Source organism: Haliaeetus albicilla, chromosome 2 (genome assembly GCF_947461875.1).
Source record: "Haliaeetus albicilla chromosome 2, bHalAlb1.1, whole genome shotgun sequence".
Classification (NCBI taxonomy): Eukaryota; Metazoa; Chordata; class Aves; order Accipitriformes; family Accipitridae; genus Haliaeetus; species Haliaeetus albicilla.
Window position 1 is genome coordinate 65,587,800 of NC_091484.1, and position 25,826 is coordinate 65,613,625.

Here is a 25,826-nt window from a genome sequence, read left to right on the forward strand (position 1 = left end):
TTAACAAAATATACTGTTGCAGATCTTGCTATCAAGAAAAAACAACCTCCCTGGACCCAAACTGGAGGATAAAAGTCTTTGCATGAACAAAACAAACACAAAAATTCTTGGATCAAAATTCACCCAGCAGCATGAGGCTGAAAAAATTTTCCTACTGATTTACTACATGACAGTTTTCTTGTCTAGCCTTTCCAAACAGCGATCTAACATTAGTGTAAGGACAGCGAGAGGGAAAATTGCTGCCTAAGTGGCAGGTTTGTTATTGTTTGACAATTCTAAAGAGTTCACTAGAAACTTCTAAAAGGAGCATCTCTAATTCCCTGAAATTACTGATAATCGGCCAAGTGAATGGAGAACAATTATGAAGAAAATTGAATGCTTCCAAACGCCAATTTGCTGTATATCCTGAATTAATATTGCATAAGCATTTTTAGTCTCTTGCTGTAAAAGCAAAGGAATAAAAACCTAGGCCCACAGGCATTCTTGCATGGCTTTCCTTACAGAATTTTATATCATCATCATTTCTGCATTTTGTAACCATACTTAGCGTTTATGAGGTGACTTACATCTTTAACCTATTTTTCTTTCAAAAAAAAAGTAGTCTGTAAGGTAAACTGTCTTCTGCATTGAAGGTTCAACAATAAGCAGTCATGCCACAACAGCATGAAGCCCCCTAATACAGCCAGAGACATAAGCTGTTTTTTCCTACTAATTAAGTCAGACCAGACTTGAAGCCACTGTTGCAAAATACAGTCTTGGGAATTTTTTGTGGTACAGCTACGCCAGCAGTTGGCCATGAAGTAAAAGAGGTAAAGAGGAGAGGTACTCTGGGAAGAAAAGGGCTCAAGACATCCATTTTTTTAGCAGAGTAAAAGCAGATCAGTTTCTGTTAAAGGGCCAAGAGAGTGTAAAAAGTTAATGCAGAATTTTTATCAGCCCCAGTTTCCTGGGTAGCAGCTCAGTCACCAGCCAGCCCCACAGGAGAGTGAGACCAGCCCAAGCCATGGTGATGGAACCAGATGCTGTCCATCACCCTAAGTCTGCACTAAGGAGAAGCTGAATCAAAAGACAAATGCAAAAAACTCTTAAAGCTAATTTTCTCCTTTTCTCCTAAAAAAACCCAACCAAAACAAAATAATGAAAAAACCCCACCAAAAAAACACACTCTCCACCTACAAACAAAACAGGGTATGGATGAATGAGAAACCAGGTTGCTGGAGGGTTTGCAGGAGATAAGGATATTACAAGCAGCATAGCTAGGGAAAGACAGGCTGTGGCAGATGGGATGGGGAGACTACAGAACTGGCTGGAATGGACACCGTAAACAAGGGGAAAGAGTTAAGAATGTTAAGAAAACAAACACAGAAGAATGTTAAATGCGAAAAGCACAAGTCCAAGTATGGGAAGAATCATTCACTACGCACAATGCAGCACTACAGCAAGACTCCAAACAAGCCTCATAACTCAAATCCTGAAGACACCCTGTGATCATCCTGTCAAACACCTATATAAGCCCAGGTACACTGTGCAATAATGTCTGCATTTAGTCTTTTAACTTCTGCTGGAAATACAGAAAAATATTGACTTTAATTTCAAGACTTCAAGAGACAGAGAATCCATCAAAGCCTCAGGACTGTCATTTTTAAAGCTCTGCAATTCAGTGAATGTCTTCTACGGCTGAGACATCCACAGTTTATGTTTCAGGAAAGGTAATTCAAAATGTCATCATGCACTTATACAAATCTAAGATTACACACAATACCATTTTTCATTTTGTGATTAACACTTGAGAAATAACAAAAGTGTAATCATGTGGGATTAGCCTTCCTTTTCATGTCTAACTTTTTTTTGCAGTTGCTGGCATGGACCAGGTCTCAGATTCTATAGATTGTTTTGCAAAGAGAAAGGGAGAGAGGGGGGCAGCAGAAAGAAACCTACTCACTTCTCTCTCATAAACATACATCATTTACATGGCTCCTAGGGTAATTGTTTATATGGCAAAGTAACATCAAGGAAACAGTTAAGTATTTTCATTTGTCGCCAGGGAGGTAAACATTCCTTGCCACTAGCTCCTCCTTTTTTTTTTTTTTTTCCTTTTCTGATCCATGCTTCTTTGTTCTTTAATTCTTCAAATTCTTCATGCCTTCTCTTTTCCTTTCTCCCTCTGTTTCTGATCACGGGCTGATATGAAGTAGTTGTCTCCTTTCTAAAATTTCCACAAGGCATCAGGTTAACCCAGCTGCACTGGGTTCTCAATCTGGAAGTCAGCAAATGGAAACAGAAGGAAGGCACATCAAGTCACCACCTAACCTCCTCTTGGGTTAAAGCCTCATCCCTGTCACACATGCTGAGCATCTCATGTTCTGCAGCTTGATAACCACAGACAGAAATCGCAGAGCACACGAAGAGCCTTGATCAGCAGCCCTATCTTTGACATTTCCTCACTTTTCATTGCTATAAATGACCCTTCAGGTGTCTTAAAGCAAATGACAGAAAAAATAGTGAGGAAGTAAGGAAACACAGAACAAACAATTTATATTGCAGTGCAAGTGAAAAAAGTAAGAAAATAGTTATGGTTAAAATGAAAAAAATACATTTAATTTGGCTGGTCAAGGTGAAAATTAAACTCTGAATTAAGCACATGTATCTGTGAGTGAAAATTACCATCCATCTTGCTAAAACTATGAATTTAAGATCAAGAACTTTTTCCAAGGTAAGATTAAGCAAACACCATATTTTCTTTACATGTCACATATGCCACTCACTTAAGTTAAAAAAAAGGAGGAAAAGCGAAGAACAAATACAAGTTTCCTTACAAAAGCCATCACTTTTGATACAGCATAAGATGCATTATTGGATTTAATTACTTACTAAACTTACTAAATTCTGTAAAACATGCTAAATGAAATGCCTTCCTCCCGCAGAGGTCTGAAACTCTGTTCCTTTCTGAGGAAATTCTAACTATGTACAAATCTTATCTGCTTTCATACAGAAAACACTGAAAATCTCTTGTCCTAGAACTCAAGACATCTGCCAGATCTGGGAGGCATAAAGTAGAGAAAAACACGACGTTGATTCACAAGGACTCAGTGCCCGTTAAACACGACTGGATTTGCAGAAAAACCTTGGAAGCACATGTACTCAGAAAATATTTAAAACATCTGGTGAAACCTAGATGAGGGAAGGGGGGGAACACATGCCCATAACATGAGAACAAATTAAAATACTTCATTAAAAATATTTTTCACCCTTAGTAAAACATTCCGACTTTGAAAAAGAAAAATGGAAAGGAACAGAGCAAAATCCTAGCCCTGGGAGAATTCAGAAACTGAAGCCGGTACACGGCACATACAGCACAGCACAAATTGCTCAGTATGAGTGAAGTTGATGTACAGCCTCAAGGCTTTGAGGAGTAATTGAATATTCAATTCAGCTCGTAATAGGAATCCCATGCAAAGAATTCACATCCACATCCACAAAATCATTCTGGTAAAAGGCAGAATGAAGTAAGACTCCTAGAAACTTGCTTGTACACCAGCAGTCACACCAGGTAAATAGCGCATAAATATCAGTATTACAATACTGCCCTGAATTCGCAGCCATTGAGAACTTTAAGGAAATTCTAATATAAAAGCACAGACAAGTCTACACGTGCACGCACTGCGCTCCTCTGCGAGCTCATCCCGCTGGGCCTGTACCCGGCTGTCCGCATGCCGCAACGAGAAGACTGCGGGGTCCGACCTCGGCAAAGCGCCCACTGCCCGAGCACCGGTCCCCTGCCTGCAGTCTGGGGCATGCTCCGGGGCATGCTCCCGGGCACAGCCGCCCCACTGCCATGCAACAAAGCCGCTGTCTGCACCCTCGGGAGTCCAACTGCTCGCTCCCAGCACCACCGAGGACACAGCTCAAGCATGCACTTTTTTGGTACTCTCATCTTCCACGCGCTTTCTGGATTTGCTGCCACCACAACGTACTACTGCATAGATGAACTGCCAACAGACACACACAATTTCGGGTAAACTCTTCAGCTAACACAAGAAATACGCAGACCAAGCTGTAATAAACAAACATCCATACATATTTGTAGCTGCAGTTTCACTGTAGCTTTTTCATCCTTTGCTTTTTGGGGGCTAGGTTTTTAAACAGTTCAGTTTTCTCCTCCTTCCCTCCATTACTGCTTACATGCAGCTTCTCCTCCTCTTCTTCCTCCTCCTTCTCTGGGTCCCTGAGACAGCCCTGCTCACCACTGAGCCACTGCTCCGGCAGAGACCCTCTCCCCAAGCCTTCAGCTACACATCCCGCACCGCTGTTCACTGCCAAAGTGCAAACTAGAAATACTATCTCAGTACCAGCAATAACTGCAAACAGATTTCCCCCTACCCTTATGGGTGGACGAAGTGAAAATACTTATTTCACTGTAATGTTATGTTTTAAGCAACATAGCAAAGAGCTATGGGAAAGCAGGATTACGGGAAGCCTTTGGCCACTTATGTTTTATTACTTTAAAGGTGAACTTAAAACAGAGGTAGAGGTAAATCATCTACAGGTACAAAACTCACAGAAATATTGCCTACTATGTCAAACTAGAGCAGTAACTTTATTCACTCACTTAATGGATATTTCTCACGGATAAATGTCACGCAGTTCATTTGAAAAAGCAGTTCCATAATTTTTTCACTGCAGCACTCCTAGTAAGCCCTTCATTTTTATTTATTTTTCCATAAGTCAAGAGCCCAACTAAAATTTTAAATAAAACATGAAGAGACTTCACTATGCAAGACCCTTCAGATGGAAATCATCGTGAAAATCAGGCAGTGCTTGACCTAAAATCCCTCTGTCATCTAATGAAGGCCTTAAACATCAGAGCTTAAAATGGGTTGGAATAGAAGCAGCGAACATCATTTTTATATTTGGTGGAGAAAGCTTTCATACAGAGAAAACATTTCTGAGGTTTTGGTTCCAAAAAGCCCAAAAGCAGAGAGATCAAGAGAGGACTTACCAAAAAATCACTGAAAGATTAATTTGTATATTGCATAGGGCTGGTTAACAAGGCATATGTGTCCATTCTCTAACTTGTCAGAAACTGGTGAACATAATTCTATTCTTTTATAATCTACTAAAAATGCTAGCATTGCTTCAAATGTTATTTATTTCATTTGAAACAGTCTCAGCAGTTGTTGCTCACCATTATTAAGTTTGCAAACCTGCAAAGGCATTTACTTTAATAGCCTGTATTCGAGGGATGGCTCCTTTCCCCAGCCACCCACTCAGAGGCTGAGCATGTATACAAAGAGCTTTCTTCTCCCATGCCGATGGGAAGCCGCGATGCCCTGAACAGCAGTAAGGGCAGGATGGCCATAACACCCAGACACTGCATGATGTGTGAGGGAATGGGGTACACAGGCACTCAACTGTGTAGAACTATAAAGGCAACTCAAAGTCCTTCAGTGCTTATTAACTCCACATCATGCTTGCTCCCCCAGATTTAGGCTGGCTTTTCAGTGCCGCATGGCATGACCTGTTATGCTTCGAGGTTTCAGAACGTGTGGCAAGAAAAAGTACAGCTGCCTCTTTGCAGTGGTTTACCAATTTGGGAGCAGTACCACATAAGGTGACTAGAAACCAATGTCAGACACAAGGCAGATGACACTGTTGGTTTAACCATGAAATTCCATAGAAGTTTCTCATATTCAGTTTTACTCTGAAAAAAAGATAACATGGGACTATCTGCATTCATGACATACTGTCCGTGACCCAAATACACTTCCCAAGCATAATTATGGCTGTGTAGGAACTTCCTAGAACCATGTAAAATTCCTCTGTGGGTCAAATTGAGAAGCCGTTGGCTTTGTAAAACACCACTTAGCCCTTCTCTTCCAAATATCAAAATGACCAATTTTAAGGCAACAAAGGCAACATCCTACTTGATAAAGAAAAAAAATCTTCCATATAAAAATTTACTTTTATGGTGTGAGGTAAATCACATGCAGAAGGGGATCCACAGACATGTATTTCAGAACTGGTCAACTCTGTTTCTCTCCCATCAATGGAGATTAGCCAGTAAAACAGGTCAGAGGAACTCACCCTAAAGGTGTCCATTCCTCTCCAGGAATGAGAAACTGGACTGCCTCAAGTATTTAGCTCAGATGCAGAACTTGAAGTCTGTTGATATTAACTTCATCCATTGTGTCTGCTCTGAATCAGCTGTTGCCCAGCAATTGCCAAAAGAGTCCCAGTTTTACTTCCAGTTGTGAGCACTGCTGTACTGAGAGCTGAATCAAATCCAACCCCTCGGGATAAGGTTTTAACGGTTGATCAAAGTTTGCTTTGAGAAGCCTAGTCCCCAACTCATGCGCGTCTCCAGAAGCTAACACAAAGGCTCACTCACTATTGCTGTCTTTGTACAGCCCTTTACTGTATGCATGTAAGTAGTAGTACAAATATTTATCTTAACCTAAGCACCATTTTTGCTTTTGTTCATAAACTCACATGGTCCCCAACTCCCTTCCCATACATACAATCACTTCCAGTTTCTGTAAATCCAAAAATGTTGACAGAATTAATCACCTAAATCCATAACGGAGGCAAGAAACACAGACCGGAACACAGCCCAAGTTCACATCCACCTCCAATCCCAAACAGCCAAGCTCTGGCATCAGCCCGGGTGGTGAAGGCCCCTCCAGCGGGGTGGCTCTTGGGTCACAAAGGGGGACCTCATCCGCTCCCACAGTGTCACAGAGGGGGAGACAAGGGAGCCCTACTTGTGGACTGCTCAGAGACGCTGAGCTGCGCTGAGCTGTGCCGGCAGGAGAGCGGGCGGTGGGCTCGTGCCTCGGCTCGGCTCAGACCGGGTTCATGGGCTCAAGCCAGGCTTGTCACCTCCACGACATCCAGTGCTATTGGGGCCCAAAATCTGTGGAGGAAAGTTCTTCTAAACACATATGCTTGATTCTCACTCTAAATGCTTAATCTGCCCCTAACATGAACCCACAGCATTTCTGAAGCTGGAGCTTATCTTACTTACACAATTCATTTAAGATTTACAACAAGAGATGGGTGGGAGAAAGAACAAATTTTATCTTTTTAAAAGCATGAAATAAGGCAACAAATTAATGGAAAGTTATTTCTCATCCACTCCTTCATTTCTGTATCATCTTTCAGTCCTTTTCAGTGCATGAGAGAGTAAATAAAAAACAAACTAAAAAATAAGCCTATTCAACTAGCAGCCATCTGTCCCTGTTTCATCCCCCTCAAAAGAACATGTCAAAGACACAGAATTTAAAGCAACTTTTTCCCAGTGATCACCAAAAGAGATGATCTATCTCCAAAACACATCCCTGTCTGAAAAAAGAGTGTATGAGTGCACATGCTGCGAATGCAATAAGGAAGGGAGCAAGAAGATCCCTTGCGAATTAAGAACAAAAGCAAGCAACAATGCTGTCACTGAAGTCCAAGTTTAGCCTAATTAAAGATATACTTTAAGTATAACAACTTACAGCCTTGGGCTTGTGGTCAAAAATATCCACGGGGCGGAGGAGGGTACGCATGGGGCATGCACTAGCTGTTGCATTGAACACAGGGTAATCCTACAGAGAGTATGACACAGAGCCTCCAGCATCACAACACTCTTCACTAACTCTACAACACCCTTCATATAAGAACATCCTGCTTAGGACCGAGTGACTAATTAAGTACATTTGACAAACTCTACATCCTCTCCTGTTGGTAAATTGTCTGCAAGTCATTTATGTCAGTAGTCCACACACCTCGCCCACACCTCCCAGACGAATGCTGTTGCCTCAAAGCAAAGCAAAACACAACCAGGATACAAGTTACTCTCGCAGACTGGTGGTTCTGGATATTAAGGATGCCTTGAAGCATACTGTTTTATCACATTTCAGAATAAGTACCTATAAACACTGCACAAGGGTTTTAGAAACTGTTGGATAAAAAAAAGTGTAATAGGTACATATGCCTCCATAAAGTAAAAAATTTCACAGGGTGGCTGTCTGTACCATGAAAAAGTATTCCCTACGCATTTCAGATTCATGTTCTTTTGCCTTCACTGTGCTCCTTCTTGTTTGCTTACAACGAAATAACAAGAAATAGAGAAGTAATCAAGAAATTATCTATAGAAAGAGCTATTACACTTACTGATAAATGTGTGATCACAAACTCTTTCGATAAACAAATAGCTTTATCACAATGGGATTAAACCCATGATATCACAATACAACGGACTTGAGCAGCTACGCTGTAATGTTTGATTGGATAAAATGGCATAACATTTTTGTATACATAAAAATACAGTTCCCTTAAGGAAAAAGTTACCTTTCATTTAAAGAAGGGGAAAATAAAACCCAGCAATACCACCACCACCCACATGCCTATCAAAACATTCTCAGAATACAGCTGTGATTTCCATAATAGCTTCTTGTTCAAGTGATCATTAAATCTGTTTAAGATGTCAAATTTAGACTAATATCCAAACCTGACTTCTTAAACTATTCAAATTCAATACTTCAGATCTTCATAACCCTTCCTTATTATCTCTCTTGTACTACATTCTGTAGCTATGGTACAAAATACCACCAGGTATCAGATACAATACTGTATTTTTATTACCGCCCATTATCAGTACTCAAAGATAGAAGCCCTCACCATATGGAATCACATCTTGAAATACCCCATGATTACTTAGGTTTCCCCTAGAGAATCCAGTAAATTCTAGAATTATTTACTTTATTGGTTTCAGGGATTTTTTAATCCTACTAGAAGCTACAGTATTTTGCTTGATGGTATACTGAGAAGATTGAAGATATTAAAGGTTAATTTAGAAACTTAAGCAGTTTAAAATCCATTTGTTTTTACAAACGTGTCATGGCCTCATCAAAAACACATGGTTTTTAAACTGCTCAGCAATCCCAAATTAACAGCAGAGCACTACGCTTGGAGAAAACACCAACTGGAGATCACTCAAGTCAAAACTGTGCTGTAGAAAGAACAAATATATCCTCATGGAAGAAAGCAGCACCTGGTACTGATTTTTTGATTCAATAACTCTGGCTTTAAAACAATCACATCCTTTATAGAGCTACAGGGATAAATGCAATGAGAATTCCTGAACGGCAAGAGCACCAGAAGGTAAGGAAACAGACTTTGCTAAATCTTCTCCTTAAACTCTGATGCATGAGAAACCTTCCTTATTCAGCCGCCAACAGTTCGGTGCAAGCCTCAGTTCAAGGTTCTTTTCATATTATCCAACATGGTAAAGGAAACATCTGAGAACCTGGCAAGGAAGTAAAAGTGGGAATGATGGTTAGGAAATCTTCTGGAATTCATTCCTGGAACTGCACTGCAACAATGGGCACCTGAACACCGGCTGGTCACCGACAAAAGTTCCTGACTGAGGAAACTCACTGTGGAAAGCAAACCTGACCCAAAGCTTGGTGGAGCTAGTGAAAAACCTCCCACTGACTTTAACAAGCATTGCCTGTAAAGCCATAATCTTTCATTATAAACATGGATGACCTTCTCTACACTTTGTAAGCAGCTATTTAACCCTAGAGGTAACTCCATCTGATAAAGCTCCAAACATCTGGGGTTTTATGAACTCATCTTTCTCTTCCTCCCTCTTCTAATCTCTTGCTTCCGTAGTTCTTTGACATTTGAAAATTACTTTATTTCAATATATAATCCTGACTCACAGCTGAATAAGGAGTCAAGGAGATACAAACAAGAATGAAAAAGTTTCTAATGGCCGTATGTGGGAAAGAGTGCTGAAACCATCATCACTTTTGAAACCAGAACAAATATGAACTCACCTCTGCAGTTTTTTGCCAACATGCTAACATGCAATGCTCCAAACCTTTAAACAAAGGAACTTAGAAATGTTAACAAATTCATTCTTAGAATATGCATTTGGGACTCTAGAAAAATACTTGTATCAAATCAGCGAAGTGCCATATTTAAAACAGCAATTTTAAAGTACTTGAAATTCACATACTTATTTTTGTGCTCACACCTTTAACTGGTTTGCTTAGTATTGGATTTTTTTGAACACTCAAACTGTGAGATGCTAAGAAAAGACACATACATATTTACAACGGACACAAGAAGCGGCTCACCCGTGGTTACCAAACAATCCAATGGCTTAGCCAGGAACAGGACAGATCTGCCACCGCCAGCTGGTTGCCTTCCTACCTTATACCACAGTGCAGGACAGCACTCAGCAGCACACAGTACAGGCGTCTGAACCATTCCCACAAAGATTTGCTTGTTACATGAGGTGTAAAAAACATTTTTTAGACTTACAGGTTACAAAAAAATGGCTTTTTCCCAGGAAATGCCAACTGCCCTTCTCTTAGCTGACATGGAGAATGAGACAAAAAAAAAAAATACAGTTAAAGACTTGGACCCTATCAGTTTTTATATTCTCTTAACTAAATAAACCAGCCCTTCCAGTGCTTGGTCATAGTCTCCAAAGCATCTTACTTTTGTTACTCTCTTTCAGCTCTCTCCAACTTGTTTACAATTTCCCCAAGTCTGGCACTACAACTGGTCACTCCAGCTTAAGTTTTCCTGCTCACAACTACTTCAGTGAGCCCACAACAGCATTTGCCTTTGATCCTTTGATGGAAGAGCATAATGCCCGGATGCACTATAATAATGCACTAGAATGCCTAGATCCATCTTGCAGTACTGTGTAGTTAGCTGTTCACTAGTATTGCCTTGCAAATTACTTTCTTCTTTCTAGATACAGTGACTGCACACATCTCACTGATTTCAAAGCAGTTTATAAATGTATGAAGTGAATGCTGAACTGAAACCTTGACATCCAAAGTGCTTGAAATTCCATTTTAGGTTTTTATGCAAACTCTATATTCCAGTTCAGAGTTATTAAAATACTGAATAGTCCTTAACCTAAGAGAGCCCTCAGGGACTATACTTGATACATCCTACTAATTTGCCAGTGAACTTCCAAAAACTACTCAGAAAGCAGAGAGAGATCCACAAATTCAAAGGCAAGCAAGGTCATTAACTTTAATATATCAATGAATTTCCAGTGAAAGTCTGCATGCGTGCTGTTACCCCTGAGGAATAAACTTGTACTTATTGCAGGGTAAGAACACACATGCACACAGGGAACCTTAGAGCAACAGCCACGCTGCTGGGTAAACAATGATGTGAAGCTGCCGTAAGTACTTTGCTCCTCTGCACTTTTAGTGTATCTTCACAGCCAGCTGTGCACTCACTTCATAACATTCTCATCTAGATCTTTTTTTTTTCCCCACCATCCGCTTTTGTGACCAGAATATGAAACTGATGCCAAGAGTCCTACTAACATATATGAAACAGATCACTTGAGCAAATACATCACTGGAGTGCACCATTTCCAGCTAGCTCTTCATAATTTCTTAGACTCCTCTGGCCAGCATTTCCAGGAGCTGCTCACCCTCCAGCCTTTAAGAAGAACCTTGCCATTACCCCATATCTCCTTTTTAAGGAGCTGACACCCCTACCAAAGACATCCTGAAAACAAAAGCAGTAGTCTTGTAAAAGGCACAGTCAGCTGATCTGTGTCACACTGGCACAAACTAGCACAATACTAAACTGTACTAAGCTGTAAGTGCACAACATGCTTGCACAACTGTCTGCTAACTATTTCACTAACATCATTTACTTTTAAAAATAACTGCTTCGAGAAGCAAACACTTTAATTTTGTTAATGATATTTGAAGTCATAGAATTACACGGTAACTTCAGAGGTTGGACAAGATCTCTGGAGGTCATTTGGTCCAACCCCTCCACACAAAACGGGACCAGCTAGATCAGGTTGCCCAGAGCCATGCTCAGACAAGTTCTGTCCACCTCCAAGGATGGAGATGCCATAATTTCACTGAACAGCCTGTTTTGCTCTCAAGGTAAAAATTGTTTTCCTAATATCTAACTGGCATTTTCCTTGTTGCAACTTGTGTTTGTTGCCTCCAGCAACAATGTGCCCATGTGAGAAGAGCCTGGCTTCATCTTCTCGGTATCCTCCCATTAAAGGGCTAAAGAAAGAAAGAAGGAAGATCCCCCAGCCTCCTTACTCTTCTCTACTTTGGGCCAGGAAAAAAAAGAAAAAGAAAAAAAAATCAGTCCTCTAAACCCTCCAAATAATGTTATACACTAAAAATGCTTTTTTAACCATAACTGCTGAAACAGAGAGACTTGTAACATATAATCACACCAAGACCAAGAACTAAGACCACCCTTGACTATTTAACAGAGCTAAAAACTTAAAAGGAAAACTAGACAAAGAGATGACCCTTTTCACAATATCTCATGTAGCTGGAAAGGGATTTTATTTACAATATTTAAATGCAGTACTGTGAAACAAACAACTTGGTTCACAGGCAGTGCACCCGCTGCTGAACTGTCACTGCCTGACATCCTGTCTTATCTGCCAAATTGCTCATTAGGTTTGGCAATTTTCACCTGCGCCTCCAGTTTATATTTCAGCAGGGAATAAACATCAGTCTGCTTTAACAATCTTCTGCAGTGAGCTTCCAACCTCTTCTCAGAAAGCACGCAGGCACACACAAAAAATGCCTTGTGTACTGTACGCGTAGAAAAAAAATGTAGCTCAACTGATGAAACACAAGAGGAAGTTTAACTTGGGTAACAGAAAAGCAGTAAAAGAGAAAGAGCTAGATAAGAAACATAAATAAATCAACTGGTTGTATCGAATTGTGTTTTCACATTGCAAAACAACATAGGGGGTACAGAGCCAGCCTTATTTTTGTTTCCACATTTAGATGGGAAGATTCAATTTGACACAACCCCCCCACGTGCAAAGCACAGGCTGTGTTTGTGCATGGGAAAAGAGGGAATGCAGATGAATATTACTTTTCCAGCTGGACCTGATCTAGCTAACCTTTCCCTTGCTGGGAGAGGAGCGACGGCATGATCTATAAACAAACAAAAGGGGTAGCATGGCAACCAGAACAAAGAGACGAAAATCTCAGCAGGCCCTTAAGCCCCAGCCTACTGCGCTGAGATTCTGCCTCTGAAGAGAGGCTGCTCCGTACCCCTCGGGTGCAGGTGAGCGGTAGCAGAATGGCACAAAGCTACGCTTCCGCGAGTGAACTGCTGAGAAACAGAGCCCAGCTTGCGAACAAAAAGCACCAGAGATGTAAAACAAAATGTCTAAAATGCTATAAACCAATTTCAGATGGAATACTGTTTTTCATTTGTTAGAAGTAAAATATTCACCGCCAACCCTGCAATTAGCTAGAAAATTACAATAATTACAGCAATTTTGTATCCCATCTCCAATCCAATTAATAGATATATGACCTTGTCAACATGTAATAATCAGGATCTGCATCTACCACAAAACTGGATGGGTTTTATTTGCTGAATAGAACTTACACAGTAAGAAGATAATTATTTGAAATACTGAGAATACCATTTGTATGCTATGCTTCACTTCACAAGTTATAAAGGAAATACAATAGGGATATTATTTCCATTTTCAATGTATATTTAAATGAAATTCTTGAAATAGGTATTTTTAATATGAGATAATATTACTGGACTGGGATTCTAAGCCTGTGGTTTGGAACATTTAAAAACAAAATATATTTAATTGTCAACATAAAAAAGGAATTAGCTAGATAAGAGAACATATCTGATTTGTGATAACATATTTATGACAAATTGTTTCATATATTTTATTTTTGCGTGCTTTTATAAAAAGTATCAGAAGAGCTATAATTCTTACCAATAGTTTTAAAAGTCTTCTGCAGTTCTATAGACCTTTGTACTGTAGGTTCTCAAAGCACTTTTTGGTCATTTTAGCAATCAATGAAGAACTAGCTAAGTATTCTCTGAATTTTCCAGAATAACGTTGAAGATAATATATCATTGAATGTATCACTGAATTTTGTCTGCACTATATGATTTTGATGCACTAACATCAATGTATCATATAATACACCAGATAAGCACACTAAGGAGAAAATGTGTATGTATTTGCCTGCCCTAACCCCTGCTAAATTGAGAACCCAGGAGGACAGCTTTTTGGCTTATGCATGGAAATGAGATATGCATTTAGCTGTGGCATACGCTACTGACAGCAAAATGGAAGGGTCCTGAAATTCCAGGATACTTCTTTATTCTGCCATTAATCCTTTCCCTAATTTAATTCTGTGTTGTAATGAAGCATAGTTAGAGCTTCAAAGGATACACGTTCAAGTCTATGTAAGCTAATTGTTAAATGTTGTTCCCTTAATTTTATAGAAAACACTCTGGTACAAAACCCCTCAAACTTAATAGTGTGGTAACTTTTCCATTTGCATTTTACCTGATTACTTAAACACAGATTTTATCCATTAAGAGAACACCTACAGAGAAGTAATCTCTCGGGAATTACAAATAATTGTTTAAAACACTCTATCTGTAGAATATCAAAGGACTGACTGATACTAACCACTGCTAATTTTCTGGAGTGGAGTTACTACTTCAAAAGTTCAGTGAGCAAAATGATAGACACTACACCTAAGAGGGCACGATGCTTTATCCAACATTGTCTTGTTTGCTTGATACTTTTAACAACAATGAAAATGACACAGTAAATTTTGTTGCGTGATTTTTCTTCTTAGTAAACTGAAATATTCAAAGATCCTGCCTGAGCAAGAAATGTGATATATAATTCCTGCTTCATGGTTTTGTAACAAATGTTCCCCATGTTGAAATAAACAAAATAAAGGGATGTTCCTGGCTATTGGTTCTGCTTTTTAAAGAAGCGTATTTTTGCAACACAGTAAACGCACGTATCGGCAGGTGTTTTTATGGAAAGGTGACAAGCATAGCCTAGCAACATTGACAGGTTCAGCAGAAAGTGCTCTTATCTTTAGTTTCTTTTTAGCCTTTTCTTCATTAAATGGAACAAAACCGGCAAACTGAAAATTACACTGTGCAGCAACTGCATTTGGAAATTTTGCTGTGATTTCAGTGTGAGGACAATTTTAAACTGGCAGCACAGAAGGAGCTTATTGCTCCTAAAATCAGTTTATAAATAATTTATTAAAACAGAAAGGTTTGTTTACTTGCATGCAACAAGCATTTACGCAGTTTCTCAATTCCGATCAGCTTTCGATAAGGACAGATAATGAATCATTTTACCAGCAGCATGAATAGGTAACAGCACTTGGCATCCTCGTAAATTAAGATGAAACACGTCAAGATACCGAGGACATTTACTTACTTGCACGAAGGACTGATGGAGTGACTTCAATTTCACTTGTCGCTTGGTAAGGCTGAAAGGCCGATGCTGCATTGGAGCCAAGCTCACTGCCAAAAATCTCCGGGCTTTGCGTGCCTGTCGAGCTGGCGCTGGTGCCATCACCTCCATGGTGTGGATCTTGCTCATCAAACACAGCTACAAGCTGCAAATGACAATTTAATCTACTATTAAAAAAAAAAATCTTTCAGCAACATCGAAGTGCCATTGTAGATCAGCATTTCATCATTTCTTCCCACCAAGGAGCAAGAAATGTCTATCAGCAGAGACTCAGATCAATGCCCAGATCACAACATCATCAGCCCAAGGAAAGGCTGCCATTAATTGGATAGTACAAAGGGTCAACAGCTCTGGCGGGACATGAAACCCATCACTGCAAACCGCAGAATGAACAGCACCAAGTCAGGAATGGAAGGGTTGCACCTTCCTTGGCAAATCACGTCATTTTACCCAGCAATGCAGAAAACTATTCAAGTGCCAATCGATGGCTGCGCACTGGAATTTATCACTTGTGTTTTGACACCTCTATATGCATCATTACTACAAACTTAAATCATGAGCAAAACCACATTTTCATAGAATAAAAACACACAATAAGAAATTACGTTAATACACATTGAAAGCTATAGACAAAATACAAAGCCACCTGGAAGTGTTATAATCACTACAAGTTATCATCTATTAATCTGTCACCTATTAATTTATTATCTATTAATATAATTTAAGTTAGGGGCTTCCCTTGCAAAATTTCTTTTGTCAAAGTTACAGATATACTTCCCTATTTGTTTGCAATCAGCTTCTCCAAGACAAGCCTAAGAACTCAATTTGAAACTTAGCCAAGTCACTAATTTAATAAAGATTTACTAAATCTGTGTTCACTGTTGCAAGGGAAATAGGAAAAACATCATGGTGGTTTTTGGTAAATCTGAGATATTTTTTCCACTGCAAATAAATGCTTTTATTTGAAATAACTAATTTATCCCAATTTATCTTTGGTGACCTAGTGAAAGAGAAAAGGCCAGCTCTTATACACATTTGATTTTAGAACTTAATTTTCAAGATGGGTAAAAAAGTTTTATGGGTAACAGCATTCTGCAGCCTATAAATTAATCTATAATGTAACAGCTGAAAGACATTTCCAAGAAAGCATTAAATTCTTCTGTCCAAATTGGTAGGGTAAATGGAGCAAATCAACTTAAACCTACGCTGATCTCTGCAAATTGTTTATTTTTTTAGAACAACACTTAAAACTTCGTATAACCTAAAGGAATCGGAGACGTCATTTTCTTTTTTCTTTTTTTTTTTTAAGTGAATTTGACATCATCTCATCCTTCAGATTTTAATATTAGTCCCTTTATTCAAATCTAACTTACACAAACATCAGTAAAAAAAATTAAAAACGCAACCGTAAGCCCAAGAGGAAACCATTTGGGAATTCAGCTTTTCAAAGTACTTTCAGGCATTAACTTTTTTTTTTAACACATAGTTTTGAAACTGCAGAGAATAGCAAACTTCTGCCAGTAATTCCATACCTAATGCAAGTTTCGGCTCTGGCATGCACAAAACAGAAGGAATGAACTGGTAATGGGTAAAAAGCCCATGCTCTCCAGTGCTATTTGAAAGGCAGGGAGCAGAAGGAAAACGAGGCTGCACTTGCAGACAGCTAGAATGTGTTTTTAACATACAATTCATTATTTTGTGCTTGAGAAGTCTATACAAAAAAAGAGACGTGACAACACCTAAAATGTCAGTAGCTCAAGAGTATTGGAAATTTAATTTTCTAACACATTGTGAAATACCAATGCTTAGAAAAATTGAAGCATATTTCTCAAAAGAAGCACACTTTACTCATAACACTTTTACTATGTTTTATAACAAGCTAATTACCAATCTCCATTAACTGAAAATAAATTAATCCACAAGTGAAGATGTGTAAGGTATTAGAACAAAACACAAACAATGATTTAAGAATTCTAGGCATGAAATATCAAACCTTTTATCTCCTTTGCATGGCATGTATCAAGATAAATCCCCCAATGACATTCTGTTCCCTTGAGGCTGATTGAAAAATATTACTCAATGTATGCTGCTGCAAGTATTTTATATATATTATATATATATGTAAAAAGGTACGTGCATATAAATCTCTATATATGTATGTTCTACTTCAAGTTGCCTCCAGCTTTTTGCCTATTCCAGACAGTCTACAACCTATGACTTCAGAACATCTAAAAACCATGTTTCTCATTTCAAAGCTTAGCTTTTGATCTTACATACTTTTGCAGTTATTCACCGTTTTGACAGCATCAAACCTTCAAAAGGCTTCAGTTCCATTAAAAAGCATACCAAGTTGTAACATTTTTGCATACAACATGTGAAGAAACACAAGCCATGTTAGTCTTCTCCAAATCTAATTAGCGTTAGGAATGCAGGTTAGGAAGTTCATTGTAAAACAATGTTACAAAGGTACACTCGTTCCTCATAATGAACTAGAAAGTCTTTGGGACTGGAAGACTTAACGTGAATAAACAGTGTTGGATCTTGATTTCCAGAGCTTGGTATGCCACTCTGCAGATGATGAGCTCATAGGAAACAAGGACAGCCAAAACATCTTCCACTGTATTCTGATATCAAGAATTCATTTCTGATTTCTCCCAACACATTTTATTTAATTAAAGGAAATTCTTCTATGAAAGGAATTATACTTTTTTATCTCTGGAAGCCCAGAAATCACACCTCAACTACCATCTTTGCAGGAACAAGAAACAAAACAAAAAATATCTGAAGAGACACCTTACAGCTACTTAGAAAGAAGCTGTAGTAGGTCACTGGACCTACAAAGAATCCTTTGCTGCAGGAATCCAAAGCAGTAAACACTGCTCAATGCCAGGGAAACAAATGGCCTGTCAGTGAGATGCCAGTCTTGTTTAAAGGCCAAAGAGATGTTTTTAATTTGGCAAAGCATGGAACGCAGATTACTAGACCAGCTTTTATCAGCCTTAAAGTCAATGGTAAATCTATGGTATTTTGCTAGGCTTTAAATATCAGATTTACAAAGAGAGTAGAAAACAAAGATGACTATCTTTCCTGGAAGCAACATAATCTTTACTGTAGGGAGACTGCCTCCATGTTGACCTTTTTATTTCTTACTTTAAAAAAAAAAAAAGTTACTGAAATTACCATAACCATGCACAGCGCCGGTTTTCAAATGCAAGGAACTGCATACTCCTTTCCAGAACCACTCTATGATTACTTCCAATACCCGACATGAGCTGTGCCTCCTGTTCCCTGTCCTTCAGTTTTAGATCTCATCACTTGCGGTGAGAGAAACTCACCATACCATCCATTCTTATGCAGAAGGGATCAGCAGAAGGGCTGAACAAACCATAACAATGCACGAAGAAAGAAGAAAACAGCTTAGCTGTTCAATATTAGATCACTACTAGCTCTTTAAAAGATATTCCACAAAAAATCAGTAAAAATTGGAGACATTTGGCTTATTTAAATCCCTTTTCTAAAACAAAAAAAAAAAAGAGAGAGCCAAAGACCAAATATCAACAATAGTAATAAAATATTATTAGTAAGTCGTAAAGTAATAAATAAATAATAATAGCAGTAGTTATAATAAGTTATATCCACCCCCCATTCCATGGGACCTGAGCTTGAATGCATCGAAGATGTGAAAATATGGTTAAATAGGTTATAGCAGTTTTAGTTACCCAGGGTAATAGGACACACTATTTGCATTTTCCAATCACTGAACAAAAAATCTGAAAATGGGAAGTAAAATCAAGTAGCAACAAATCACTTTGTCTTCCCATAACAAATTTATTAAATGATAGGCTTAATTTAGACTGGCATGTTTACATTTCCAATTATAATATGGCAAAAACAACAGAAATGAGGTTTCAATACAGATCCACATCCTTCATCAATGTAAGCCAGCACAGGAAGAATCATCAGCTTGAACAAGATAAGAATTTGGTCCCCAGTGTAAGCATATACTAGTTTTTCAAGAAAAATGAAGTTTCAGATATTCAGTAGCACTTTCAAATATAAAGACAGCAGCTTTGTTCAGATCACAACTTATGAAAAGGTTCATTCCATTTCATCAATGGAATTAGAGTAAGCCATCGAAAGGCTAATATGCATGAACTAAAATACTCCTATTTTTTAAACTCCAGCACAAGAAATATAAGTAATCTTATACGAATGATCAACAAAAGATACAACTTTTTTTTTAAAAAAGCAACAACATTCAGTGTGACCAACAGCAATACAAAGAACTGCAGTAAAACTCAACAATTACCCCAGTGGTAAAAAGCGTACTTTTGATCTTTAGTATATTTTAAGAGGAGGGGTTTTTTTATTGCTACCATCATCCTCCGAAGACCAAAAAAAATACAGGAGTATGGTTTAAAAACCAGCCACTAACTTGACTCTCTTCTCTTTTGACTCATAAAGACTCTTTCTACAGCAAACAGAAAAAGAAGGGGGAGCAACATAATTCAATTCTTTTTGCTAAAGATACTAGCTTCACCAAGCAAATGACTTACAAAGAAATGATTCTACAGCCTGAGATACCAAAACAAAGTTTTACTGAGACGCCTTTGGCTTTCAGATAGGAGGAAGGCATTCCAGCAGATCACTGCATTCAGCCCTCTATAGCACATCTGACCAACTTCCCACAGCACTATGTTGTACAGAACTAATTACACTCCAACCTTTAGTTCTTTCTGAAAGATATACCAGGATGAGCTTCTCTATTGCTCTGTCTGGGAATTAACATATCATACTAACCAGATTATATTTGCTTAAATAAATAAAAAGCAAGAAGACCGATTTATTTTAATATTGACACAGCAGCAGCAGTCTGCATTCCAACATTAATTATTACAATTTCCATCTATTCTAAGGTAATTAAAAATTAGTAAACACATATGCATTCTCAATTAATAGATTAGATTAAGTACTTGAATGTTAATTAACTGGATTAAAAAACTATTCGCACTAGCAATGGTTGTTTACATTTTCATTAAGTACTAAGACCATATAAAACAATTCATCACTATCAAATGGTGCAATCGGGTTATCTCTCTCTAGCACAAAACCAGAAATCCTTCACTTCACAGAAACTCATAAAGCTAGAAATTCTTCCTGTATTTTTCCCCCACTATGACAAGTAAGATGTCAAAAAGATCACTTGAATTTTGCATATTCCTAAGTATCTGTCCAAAATTTGTTAACTCTTTTGTAAGATTTATTGAAGAATCTGATACTGCCTCATGTGTAGGCACCAGTAATGATTTCAGACTTATTTTAACATCAGTTAGGATTACAGCTCTATTCTCACGCTAGAAAGATAGCAAGTGATCCTCTGGTTTTCGCATCCTCTGCACTTCTTGTCCACTCTTTTTAATTCAGAATGAAACTGAAATCACTTATCTTTTTTAATGATTAGGAGCCATTTTAAATATCTGGTTTCTTCTCACCAGAAGGACACTTATCAGATAATTTCATACAAGGACATTCCCAATTTGTTCCGCTGTTCAGTGACCAATTGCTCAGTAGTTGATCTGTTGAGCAACCAGAAGTGTCTCGATTCCCCTGGCTGAACCATGCCCTTCCCCTCCTGGCCCATACAACAACTTCCAGATGTGGTCTTCTCTTTCACAGCTGCTATGGTCTTCTGGCATTTATGCTGCACGTCTCCTGCAGGATGGCCATTTGTGTACAAAACTGCCTTTCACACAAGTGATTATTTTTGTGCTTCCAGCAGAATAGTGAGCACAGCTCTTCTGTAGCAGCTCCAAGTGACAGAGCAGCTCAACACCCACCTCTGGTGAGGCACCCACATTGGCAAGGATTCTGATTCTCAGTTTATTTTTAATAAATGAACTAAATAACTTTTTCACAGGAGACTTTGGTCCTTGAAGAGAGAGATTTTGATGGTCCAAATGAGATTCTAAAATCTAAATTAGCCTTGCCAACATATCTCCACCTAAAACAGCTGCTTCAAGCATTTTCTTTAAAACCTGATGCCAGAGGGTTAAGCCCAGCCCTGTCCTGCAGTCCCAATGTATAGGTCTCTGTCTGCACACACTTTCTGACAGCCACCTGATGATCTGCTGATGTGAGAGATTTCAATCACTCTCAGAGCACTGCCATACACTTTCAGACATGTGCAGCAAGTATCTGGAAAGAGGACACGGAGGAGGCTGACAGAAAATTTAAAACATGAGCATCACTGGCATCCTTTCCTCTGCAAAAAGACTTTTCCAGTCTTAAACAAGCCTGTACAATGCACCTGCATAGCAACCACAGAACTGACTACGCACATCCTCTGCAATGAGCACAACCAAAGTAAACTGCAAGAGGATATGAGCAGATTTATAGGGTTGGCAAAAACCACGTGTACACAAAGCAGTCTGCGTATTACTCAGTCCATGTTACAATGCAGAACTACAGAGTATTTGTTTAATACGGCCCAGCAGTAAATCAAATTTCAGCTATATGGCACCTCAGACTCCAAAATATCCTGAAATATAAGTTGCTTGTGAATGAACAGACAAGTATAAGAGGCAAAAAACCATAAATTTGGGAAAATAATTAGCACAGGAGTAGTCAATTATCATTCAGATATGAAACAGACTAAATATGAAATCAATTTGTAGGCTTTCTGATGACTGAACTGACTTTACTAGCCTCATGGCAGACCCAAATTCTTATTATTCCTTGAGCTTCACTTTTCTACATGGCTCATTAAAAACCTATTTAAATATAACTACTGTTTCAATGAACCACTAAGAGGAAATACAGAAAAAAAAAAATGGACATTTTCACAAATAATGCAATACTGCCCACAGATATAAAAAAAAAAAAACAGTTGGCAAAAATAGCAGCATCTTAGAAGCATTCTGTGCTATATGTGCAACCTGAGTGTCCCCTCAACAGACTTACAGATCACCCAGCATTTTAAAAGGAGAAAAGGGGCAAGCACAGTTTTAATTTTAGACAAACTGTAATACAAAAACCAAACCTTTATAATTTCAATAAAATCTTTACCTGTCCTCATTAATCAGCTTCAGTCATGAAGCCAGAACTAGCTTTTCATAACAACTTTTCAAAGTAATGTAGCTAGAAGGGAGCCAAACAACCAATAGTCTCGTAATAACTTTACTGTGTTATTGCTTTGGGAAGAATAAGGACATATTAAGGGTCACATTCTACTACCAAATTAACACTTTGTATTAGATCTTCTGTGGATTATACAGAAGTGTAAGCTCACATGGAATCACAGAATAACCTGAACTGGAAGGCACCTCTGGAGATCATCTAGTCCAAGACCCTGTTCAAACCAGGGTCAGTGAGAGGAGGTTGCTCAGGGCCACATCTAGTTGTGTTTTGAATAACCCTGAGGATGGACACTCCACAACCCCTCTAGGCAATCTCTCCAAGTGTTTGACCACTCCTGGTTTTAAGATTCCCACTCCCCCCCCCATATCAAGTTGAAATTTCAACAAGTTGCAACTTGTGCCTGTTGTCCCTCACACTACTACGGTGCACCTCAGAGAAAAGTAGCTCCATCTTTGCCACACCTGATAGAGGGCAGCTATACCAAGAATGCTGTGCCTTAGGCAACCGCACAGCCATACAGCACCCCTGAAGGCCTCCCTTTCCCTGTGATGGTTTCCACCCCCCCCAAATTCACCGTGGTGGCCTCTGGCTGGGCCATCATGGTAATGTCTTGCTTGTACTGAGGAGGCCAAAATACTCCAGAAGAATAGAGAAATAGTCACTTCTCAACCTGCTGGCTACAGGCTCACTCATATAGCCCAGGATGGAGCCAGTCGTCTTTACCACAAGGACACACTGCTGACTCACGTTCATCAGGTTGTCCACCAGGCCTGCTCCCACCCGGGCAGTGGGTCCCCAGCCCACACTGATGCGTGGGGTTATTCCAGCCCTTACGCAGGACTCTGCATTTGCCTTTGCTGAACATAATCTGTCCCCTCAAAACCCCATGATATAAAATAACCACTGGTGGAAAATACATCACACATCTCTTCGAAAGTCATTCTCAAATCTGCTGACTAAGTAAACACTCTTTGCTTTCGAAGCTCAACATAACATGGCAAGTTAAATCATATTTGCAAGATAAGAACTCATCTATTGATTCAAAGGACACTTTAATTTTACAGGTAGTTTAAAAATCTTCTGCTTTCATGATTCTTTAAATCTAAGAAACGATTCTGAAGTAAATATACAAGCTTTTTATTATAACATTGCTTTTGATTATTCATTTCCTACGGCACTTTGATCTGAGAAATTCTAGAACCAATATTAAATTGCAATCTAATCTTCTCCCAGTAGGAATTAAATGCAGTTTTAGGTACTATCCTGTAATTTCCCAGACTTTTAAATATATTTAAAATATAGTTAAAACTTTAAAATATTTAAAACATATTAGTTTAATATTACATAGATTTTAAAGACTTTTTCTCCCTTCTCCCCTCTACTGGTGAGCAACAGACTAAAAGCAAGCATGACTATGGCACCCTGGAAAGTAGTTTGTGTAGGTTCTGTCTGAATTGGTCTCTACTTGACCTCCATGGGTTAAGTCAGGCTGAGGTTTAGACCAAGAAATAAGACAATAACTGAGCAATGTGTAAGTATTACGAGGGCTATTAGAGGTAGCTGCCACTGAGCTGCCTGTCAGGTTGGCTGGATTTGCTTTTTCATGACCTCAGACCTTGAATACACCAGACATACCACTTCTGCATAACGTACTGAACGAGACTCGAGCCGCCAGCCCACGTGTGCGGCCCAACAATCACAGGTACATACAGAGCAGTGTTGCGGTTTAGGCCCAGCCGGTAACAAAGCACCACGAAGCTGCTCACTCACTGCTCCCCCCGCCCACCCCAGTGCAATGAGGAGGAGAAAATATAAAGAAAAACTCGTGGGTCAAGACAAGGACAGGGAGGGATCACTCACCACTTATGCTCACAGGCAGAAGACAGGCTCAACTTGGGGAAAGAACAAAATCAATTTAATTTACTGCCAATCAAATCAAAACAAGGATAATGGGAAGTAAAACCAGATCTTAAAATGCCTTCCCCCCACCCCTCCCTCCTTCCCAGCTCAAATCCACTCCTGCTTTTCTCTACCTCCCCCCCACAGCGATGCAGGGGGATGGGGAATGGGGGTTGGGGTCAGTTCCTCACAGGTTGTCTCTGCCGCTCCTTCCTCCTCAGGCGCAGGACTCCTCAGCCGTCCCCTGCTCCGGTGTGGGGTCCCTCCCACGGGAGACAGTCCTTCACGAACTTCTCCAACGTGAGTCCTCTCCCCGGGCTGCAGGCAGGCATCTGCTCTCCCACTCCCCTCCCTGGGCTGGGGGGACAGCCTGCCGTCTCACCACGGGCTGCAGGGGCATCCCCTCCTACAGTGCACCCCTGCACGCTCCTTCACTGACCTTAGTGTCTACATAAGGGGTTCCCCTCACATTCCCATCTCCTCCCCTGCTGCAGGTTCCCCTTCTTAACTCTGTTCTCCCAGAGGCGCTACCGCCGTCACCGATGGGGTTGGCCTGGGCCAGAGGCGGGTCCGGCTTGGAGCCGGGGAAGCTTCCAGCAGCTCCTCACAGGAGACACCCCGGCAGCCCCTCCACCACTACCAAAACCCCACCACACAAACCCAAAACAAGCACCCACAAACTGATTATCCTGCAAAGTCCTTCCGACCTGCTCACCCGGCCAAACCTGCTGCATGGACACAGCAAGTCCAACACCAGAGCTGGATCTTGGACTTCATCACCAGCTAACTTCCATGGCCAAAGAAAACATCTACATTTGTTATCTCCTACAGGCAGACGACCCAGCAGCCCTGTCCTACATGGCCAAAAGGCATTGCTGGCAGAAAGAAAAGAAGAAGCAGTCTACATATCATGAACCTTACAGACATGGGGAGAAGGACATAGATGCCAGTAGGTGGGTTTCTTTTTGGTAGGGCATAATCACCTGGGCCAGGAACAGGTAGAAGCTCCAGTTCCTTACATTAACTCATGCTCCTGAGTGCTGTATTTCTGCTGTTAACTTTAACCATGCTAAGGAAGGCTCCACCAGCAGTATGAATTAGCTACTGATCCCAGCCTTCTCAATGGAGATAATGACTGAATGCATTAATCAGCACTGGTACCCACAGCTGTTAAGCTATGCCCTGGCAAAAGAGTGGGCAGTGCCATCGCTGCACTCTGATCTCTAGGAGGGTGGGATCAGCCGTGCAAAATCCAAAAAAGCAGAAACACTGCAGATGCATCTCACTGCAAAAGTGGTTTGATTAAGATTATGGGATAAGAGATTCCAGAGCTTGCAACTAAACACAAAACTACTGCTAAAATGAGAGTGCAAGAATAGAGAAGAACATCCCAATTTCTCTTAAACAATCTTTTTTTTTTCTTTGATGCTTCTCAGCAAAAATGAAGATATTACACTTAAGAGAGAAGTTTGCTTTCCTCAGTTGCTACAGTCCCTCCACG

General features: G+C 39.7%; 1 protein-coding gene across 16 annotated transcripts in view; it reads right to left on the reverse strand.

Annotated features, from left to right (window-relative positions):
• PARD3 (par-3 family cell polarity regulator) overlaps positions 1–25,826 on the reverse strand; it is a 462,771-nt gene that overhangs the window by 290,566 nt on the left and 146,379 nt on the right. For all 16 annotated transcript variants that reach the window (XR_011323725.1, XM_069778120.1, XM_069778113.1 and 13 more), the window contains exon 3: positions 15,254–15,434. Coding sequence is in view for 15 of the 16 variants with exons in the window: in XM_069778120.1 (XP_069634221.1) it covers positions 15,254–15,434 (181 nt within the window). In the remaining variant the exon portion in view is untranslated. The remainder of the gene's footprint in view (positions 1–15,253; positions 15,435–25,826) is intronic.